This window comes from Pangasianodon hypophthalmus, chromosome 27 (assembly GCF_027358585.1).
Source record: "Pangasianodon hypophthalmus isolate fPanHyp1 chromosome 27, fPanHyp1.pri, whole genome shotgun sequence".
Lineage (NCBI taxonomy): Eukaryota > Metazoa > Chordata > Actinopteri > Siluriformes > Pangasiidae > Pangasianodon > Pangasianodon hypophthalmus.
In genome coordinates, this window is record NC_069736.1 from 17999827 (window position 1) to 18008386 (window position 8560).

The window sequence follows — 8560 nt, forward strand, 5'->3', positions numbered from 1 at the left end:
GAAAGTGTTCATGTCATGTTTATTGACGTTCAACATCTGCCCTTAGATTTCCATTACAGGAGTTTTGGAGTAAAGTGGATTTCTGGGAGTTTTTAGTGTAGGGAAACATCTATACCTTCTTCTTGTGTGTGGTAATCCCTCACTCACACACACACACACACACACACACACACACACACACACACACACACACATACACACACTACAGATGCACTGGATAGAAGTTATGATGCATAATGTCAGACTTTCCCGAATTCGTTGATGATGCTCATGAAGGCATGCGTACGTGATGTTTAACTTTAACTCACCCAATAACTTCAAAGTGAAAATGTATTCAATCTGATGTATCCGTGTGTGTGTGTGTGTGTGTGTGTGTGTGTGTGTGTGTGTGTGTGTGAGATGACATCAATTAAAGCTCTGTTTATTTTCAAGCAAGTAAAGCAAGTACATTTCAGATCTGACGCCAGCAGTTATTCGTCTTTCGTGATGTCACTCTCAGAATCTGATGGAAATAAAAACAAGCCTCTTCAGTACAAAATATTTTTATTTATTTATTTTTATATATAATATAATATATTATCATAGCACTGATTCGGCAGAACATTGAGGAATAATCCAGTGGATGAATGCGAGCATCGAAGCTGGAATGTGTCCTCTAACCCTAGAACACTGCAGAAGCTTGTAGAATGGCGTGGCGTGTTCTGAGCACGGACCGTACACAAGCTGGACAGCGTGGAAACGTGAAGCCAAAATTGTAATCAGATGCCCTCTAGTGGAAGGCTGAAGTATAACGTTTAGCCCCGCCCACATCCAGATTTGTTAAAGTGTTTAAATTTTTACATCTAATACGTTCTTCGTCAGTCCTATGAGCTCCTATAAGATTAATATTCCAACAGGTTTCTTGACGATAAACGTACTTTATAGATGTTATTGGATGTGGGCGTGGCTTCTGAGGTGATTGATGGATAAAAATACGTCAGTCAATACAGTCAGTTATTATCTATTTCTTATTTTTCAGTATAAAGCCTATGTGGTCTAAAGTAACAGCGCTCTCCATGATGGATGAGATTTTCGGAAAAAACGTTCGCATCCACGAGATGCTGTTTTTCATCCACATGAACATCAGTTTTTTTTTTAAAAAAAAACAAACATTCGTGTCCATGCGAACGCTGTTTTTCGACATTTCCATCCAGGTGAATGGCGTTTTTCCGAAAACCATTTCCTTCAACACAAACACCGTTTTCAAAAACAAACACACGAGCTCACCAGCCGAGTAGGTGGCGATATTATGTCATAAACTGTTTGGTCAAACAACTCGGGGTTAATGTGCAGAACGATAAACAGAGTCCTAGCAAAACATTCGTAATGCACGCAAAACCGCAATTTTTGAAAAGCTTTGCTGTCAGTGAAATAAATCATGGTTTGGTGTGGACAGGAGAACGAAATGCAGAGAAAATAAAACTGTTTTGAAAAATATCTATAGACGTGTGGACTCTGAGCACCACCTTAGTATGAAGAAGACGCTTGTCCATGACAAATGTGGGCGGGGCATCTGATGGACACCGTGCTCCACCCACACGTTGTCCATCGTGTGTACAGTCTGTGATGTGAGAGTGAGCGCAGTGAGAATACTAAGCACAAAAGTTTCAGTAACACTGAAAATGGGCCAATCAGAAATGTTACAATACTTCTTGGGAAGCGGGACGAGCCTTTGGGGGGTGTGTGTGTGTGTGTGTGTGTGTGTGTATGTGTGTGTGTGTGTGTGTGTGTGTGAGGGGGTGTGTGTGTGTCAGTGTCGGTGTCAGTCTGTGCCGAAGTATCTCTGGCCGAAGTGTGTGGGAGCGACAGCATGAACCTCGGTCGTCAGGATTGTGATATCAGGAAACTCCTTTACTATGGACCTCGCACCTACACACACACACACACACACACACACCCAGACACACACACACACAGTAGTTATGGCTAATATTCACACAGATAAACATTATACACTCATTTATATTCAAATGCTAAGTTCCTACGCAACATTGCAGGAAATGTGTGTGTGTGTTACCATGCGGTGTGGAGAAAAGACTCAGCAGTAAGATGTGTTTGGCTTGGAGGCCATGTTCCTTTAGCACCCTCACCGCCTCAATCACCGTGTTACCCGTACCTGAAAACACACACACACACACACACACACACACACACACAAACACACACACAGCCTACAGTGAAAATGTGCAATATGACCAAAAAAAAAAACCCAAAAAACGATAAGACTCATGCATGGAGCTGCATTCTTAACGCGGCGGTGGGTTCAATCTGAAAAATCTGCAATTCTTAATAATAACATCTGAATTCATGTTCAGGAAGCCAGGAAGGAAATAACAGCTGAGGTCACTTCCTGTTTTCACTTTCCGCTTTGATCCGTGGAATCTGATTGGCTTATTTTATTCTTGTTTGGATTATTTTATTCTGTAGTTAAAAGTTACTCATTACTGGCTGGTTACATTCTGATCACGGCTGATGGATTAAACACTCACTGCCTGTCAGGGCTGGGATAAGTTCTCACTGATCCTGGCTGCTCCTCAAGGTTAAATACTGATTACAGATAATTATCGGTGAAACCCCCCACTGATCACAGCCAATGGGTTAAATACTAACTGATCACATCCAATCGTTGGGTTAAATACTAACTGATCACATCCAATCGTTGGGTTAAATACTAACCCATCAAACCTGATCTCTGGGTTAAATACTAACCCATCGAACACGATCTCTGGGTTAAATACTAACCCATCACGCCTGATCTCTGGGTTAAATACTAACTCATCACACCTGATCTCTAGGTTAAATACTAACCCATCACGCCTGATCTCTGGGTTAAATACTAACTCATCAGACCTGATCTCTGGGTTAAATACTAACCCATCACACCTGATCTCTGGGTTAAATACTAACCCATCACACCTGATCTCTGGGTTAAATACTAACCCATCGAACACGATCTCTGGGTTAAATACTAACCCATCACGCCTGATCTCTGGGTTAAATACTAACTCATCACACCTGATCTCTAGGTTAAATACTAACCCATCACGCCTGATCTCTGGGTTAAATACTAACTCATCAGACCTGATCTCTGGGTTAAATACTAACCCATCACACCTGATCTCTGGGTTAAATACTAACCCATCACACCTGATCTCTGGGTTAAATACTAACCCATCACGCCTGATCTCTGGGTTAAATACTAACTCATCACGCCTGATCTCTGGGTTAAATACTAACCCATCACACCTGATCTCTGGGTTAAATACTAACCCATCACACCTGATCTCTAGGTTAAATACTAACCCATCAGACCTGATCTCTGGGTTAAATACTAACCCATCACACCTGAACTCTAGGTAAAATACTAACCCATCACGCCTGATCTCTGGGTTAAATACTAACCCATCACGCCTGATCTCTGGGTTAAATACTAACCCATCACGCCTGATCTCTGGGTTAAATACTAACCCATCAGACCTGATCTCTGGGTTAAATACTAACCCATCACGCCTGATCTCTGGGTTAAATACTAACCCATCAGACCTGATCTCTGGGTTAAATACTAACCCATCACGCCTGATCTCTGGGTTAAATACTAACCCATCAGACCTGATCTCTGGGTTAAATACTAACCCATCATGCCTGATCTCTGGGTTAAATACTAACCCATCAGACCTGATCTCTGGGTTAAATACTAACCCATCACGCCTGATCTCTGGGTTAAATACTAACCCATCAGACCTGATCTCTGGGTTAAATACTAACCCATCACGCCTGATCTCTGGGTTAAATACTAACCCATCACGCCTGATCTCTGGGTTAAATACTAACCCATCAGACCTGATCTCTGGGTTAAATACTAACCCATCACGCCTGATCTCTGGGTTAAATACTAACCCATCAGACCTGATCTCTGGGTTAAATACTAACCCATCACGCCTGATCTCTGGGTTAAATACTAACCCATCAGACCTGATCTCTGGGTTAAATACTAACCCATCATGCCTGATCTCTGGGTTAAATACTAACCCATCACGCCTGATCTCTGGGTTAAATACTAACTCATCACGCCTGATCTCTGGGTTAAATACTAACCCATCAGACCTGATCTCTGGGTTAAATACTAACCCATCACGCCTGATCTCGGGGATAAATACAAACAGATCACAGGCTATCATTGAGTTAAATACTTACCGATCATTGCGTTAAATACTACCTGATCATGTCTGATCGTTGGGTTAAATACTGAGTGATAAGAGCTGATCACTGGGTTAAATTCTAACCGATGATCATTAGGTTAAACACTGAGTGATCTCAGCTGATCCCTGGGATAAGTACTCACTCAGTATGGGGTACATTAGCAGCACCTTCCTGCGGCTGATGTCAGGAGGAAACTTGGCATAGAAAACTTTGGCTTTCTGAGTCTCCTCATCGCTCTGGATGAGAATCTTCCCGATGCGGATTGACCTACAGCAGTCCCTCAGACCCTGCTCCATCGCCTCGCCTACACACACACACACACACACACACACACACACACACACACACACGTTTTAGTCTGATGTAATTAACAGAAACTTCTGAGGAACTCACATTACTTTTAAATCAGTGTGGTGAGGTTTAGTGAGAAATAAAATCACGACCAGGGTTCAGTCACAAGAACAGCTTGAGCTGTTTGAGAAAATCTGTAGCTGGATAGTGTTAATGTACAAAGTGTGCTACTGCTGCACACGGTGTGTGTGTGTGTGTGTGTGTGTGTGTGTGTTTATACAGTGCTCGCTCAGTGCTAACTCACCACTGCGCATGATGCTCACACCACAGTTTCCCTTCTCAAACTTCACCCCCTCATACTTATGACCTGAAAAGGGAGCAGATCACAAAAAACACACACTTCAGGAAGGAAAGATAAACACTGCTGTGGTGAAGAAGCATGTGGTATAGTCTTTGTAGTATAAATATGTAATATACAGTATAATAATAATAAAACATTTTCTACATTAAGAAGCGAGAGAGTTTAAATAAGCAGATGAAGAACAGGCTCTGTGTGAGTGTATTTCATACTGTGTGTGTGTGTGTGTGTGTGTGTGTGTGTGTGTGTGTGTGTGTGTGTGTGTGTGTTTACCTGTGGGCGTGATCACAGTGCACTCGCTATAAGGAAGCTGATTGAGTCCCTCTTCAACCACTAGTCTTATCTACACAATAAAAAAATAAATAAAAAAATCAGCCAATCACATCGTCACTCCGGATCTAATGAGCCAATCGTTTTAGGAATTTGGGAATGAGGAAACAAAATAACATCCCACACACTCCGTACTTTCGCTGCATTATGGAACCACGTGCACTCTGTAGCACGCTAATCTAGTGAACAGAGTGCGTGTGGGTTAATCATGTGGTCATTATGAGCGTTCTGTACACTTCAGAGTGAACTTTGTTTTAGATGTAGCCGGATTTCATTCCCAAAATCTAAGGACAATAAAACGTCTCAGGATGAACAAGGAAGGATCTTAATAACGACGTGTGCGAGAGTTGTGCGAAGACGAAACGAAAGCACCTTCATGAGATTACAAGCTCGCGTACTCTCTGCGGGTTCCTATTGGCCGAGCGAGTACGCGTACAACTACAGGAAGAAGACTGCCGCTCCTCAAAGGAATGAATCGGCTCGGACACGCCTCGTTTGTAACGACCAATCACAAGCTCGGTCGCATAGCGTGCTCGTGCACGACACGCCGAGTCCCGCGTGACGTCCATTTGTGCTGCGATTACGCCATATTGTTCGTGGAAGCCGGCTGAACGTCTTCTGAGGTCTTGTGAGAGACCTAATCAGCCAATCACAAACTCGATCACGTGACATCACCACTAGGCTTTTTTTTTTTTTTTTTAACTACTTAGCAACAGATTGTGGTTTCAGTTACAAAACACAACAGTCTGATGTTTCAGCTCATAAAATAGTTAGTTTATTGGCAGATAAATTATTATATTGTGGAATTAAATTTAGTATTTTGTGGTAAGCATGAGAAATGCGAGTAGTGATGTCATGTCAAACTGAACTTAAGCTCCGCCCCTTGTTGACCGGTTGACATGATGTAGTGCTTTGTAATTACATGGTAATAAACAACCAAGTGGTTCTTACCAATCTGTCAGCAGAAAACACAAAATCACCTCGACTGGTGGACCTGAGAGAGAGAGACGGAGAGAGAGAGAAAGAGACAGATAGAGAGAGAGAAAGCAAGAGACAGAGAGAGAGAGACAGATAGAGAGAGAGAGAGACAGAGAGAAAGCAAGAGACAGATAGAGAGAGAGAGAGACAGAGAGAAAGCAAGAGTCAGAGAGAGAGAGAGTTAAAGAGAGAGAACCAAAGAGAGAGATGGAGAGAGAGAGAAAGAGAGACAAAAACAAAGAGACAGAGGGAGAGAGAAAGAGAGAGAGAGAGAAATTCTGTTTATTTTTGTCATCAGATATATTTGGCACTCTTGATTTTTTTTAATAAAAATAATTAAGCACAAAGCTAAGCAAAGGTCTGCTTAATGACAGTGCATTGATCCAGAATCGTTCAAAAGAATCGTTCAAAAAGAATCATTTGAAAGAATCATTTGAAGAATCATGACACATTAAAGAATCAAATCTTTTCCTCGGGAGTTATCGTGACGTGTTGGTTAATATTAAGTGGCGAAGTTAAAAAGCGGAAGTTGTTTAGTCACTGCGTTCTGATGAAAAACTCCAGAAACAGATGAATCAGTCGATAAACTAACACTATTTTAAAGAAAAGAAAAGAAAAGAAAAGCAGTTTTGATTTCAGGTCGTCTTTAAGGGATGTTAAGAAACCTCATTATCGTTATTCAGCGTTTAAACATCAGGAGCAGCATCAGTATCGTGTCGGTTGGTAATATCGCGATAATAACGCACGGTATATCGCGCTGCCCTGATGCTGCTCAGACGCGGCGAGTCTTCAGGCCTGCGTGCGGCTCAGCAGTGAGGACGTGATTCACACGTGACGCGGTGTTTTAGCCGGTTACAGCGTGGAAGCAGCGGTCGCGTGCACTCACTTGTCCCGGATGATGGTCTGTAGCTCTCGGATTTGGTCGTTTAAAGGCAGAAGTTTGAGCTGAGGTCCGATCTGTCTCGCTATCTCACTGCCGGAGGTGTTTTCATTAACGGTAGCAGCCGCCGGTTCTCCTCCTGCTCCTCCTCCTCCTGCTCCTCCTGGTGCTCGCGCTGTACCGGCGCTCGCGCTGCTGCTCTTCTCCGCGAACCGGACCTGCTTGGCCGCGTGCTCGAGCTCGCGCCTCTCACTGCTCACCACCTGCTTCTGATTTTGACACGGCATCCCGTTCTCGAGACGGTTCGTTTCCATAGGAACGAAGCGCAAAAATAAAATAAAAATAATAATAATAATTTAAAATTATATATATATGTATATACACACGAGCCTCAACCAGACGAAACTGAGCTTCCGGAGACGCGGCTCGCGCTTTCGGATTGTTCTACCTCGCCATTTCTCGCGTGCAAATCCGATAATGACGTCGTCTTTCAGGAACCAAAACAGACCAAGGGGACGTGACGTCACGGCACAGCTGAGCTCTGATAGGATGAATGGCACGTCAGGCAGAAGAGGCGGGACATGTGAAGGGAGAGTTCAGTAATGATGAACTGCTAATGAAGCACTACAGAGCAGTTTACATTTTAACTCTGTTCACTTTATAATCCTAATTAAATATAAAATCAGTAAATCAGTAACTATGGAAACCTGTAGGTTTTGTTGTTTACTTGGTTATCAGTTTAGAGTCATCCTCAAGAAGCTGCTGATGGAGTGAACCAATGAGAAAAGAGCTCTTCCTTATTCTGACCAATGAGAAGAGAGCTGTTCATTAATGTGAGCAATGAGAAGAGAGATCTGTTCATGTGACCAATGAGAAAAGAGCTCATTGCCAATGTGGCAAATGAGAAGAAAGCTCTTTGTTAATTTGGCCAATGAGAGGAGAGCTCTTCCTTAATGTGACCAATGAGAGGAGAGCTCTGTATTTATAGTGACCAATAAGAGGAGAGCTCTTCCTTAATGTGACCAATGAGAGGAGAGCTCATCCTTAATGTGACCAATGAGAGGAGAGCTCTGTATTTATAGTGACCAATAAGAGGAGAGCTCTTCCTTAATGTGACCAATGAGAAAAGAGCTCTTTGTTAATGTGGCCAATGAGAGGAGAGCTCTGTATTTATAGTGACCAATAAGAGGAGAGCTCTTCCTTAATGTGACCAATGAGAAAAGAGCTCTTTGTTAATGTGGCCAATGAGAGGAGAGCTCTGTATTTATATTGACCAATGAGAGGGGAGCTCTTCGTTAATGTGACTAATGAGAGGGAAGCTCTTTATTTTTATTTACCAATGAGAAAAGTGCTCTTTGTTAATGTGACCAATGAGAGGAGAGCTCCTGGATTAGAGCCAAATAGAGCAGTTTGGACCAATGAGGAGACAGATCATTAGGGGGTTCAACCCATAAGAAAGAAGCTGTTTACGCAACAGACCAATC

General features: G+C 42.7%; 1 protein-coding gene across 1 annotated transcript; it reads right to left on the reverse strand.

Moving 5' to 3' along the window:
- Positions 1 to 984: 984 nt before the first annotated feature.
- uprt (uracil phosphoribosyltransferase (FUR1) homolog (S. cerevisiae)) lies at positions 985 to 7702 on the reverse strand. Its single transcript, XM_053230505.1, has 7 exons — positions 7083 to 7702; positions 6170 to 6212; positions 5162 to 5231; positions 4835 to 4897; positions 4382 to 4543; positions 2057 to 2155; positions 985 to 1908 (listed from the first exon to the last, which is right to left on the reverse strand). The coding sequence occupies exons 1-7, from the start codon at positions 7388 to 7390 to the stop codon at positions 1802 to 1804; spliced, it is 852 nt and encodes a 283-aa protein (XP_053086480.1). The 5' UTR covers positions 7391 to 7702; the 3' UTR covers positions 985 to 1801.
- Positions 7703 to 8560: the final 858 nt, after the last annotated feature.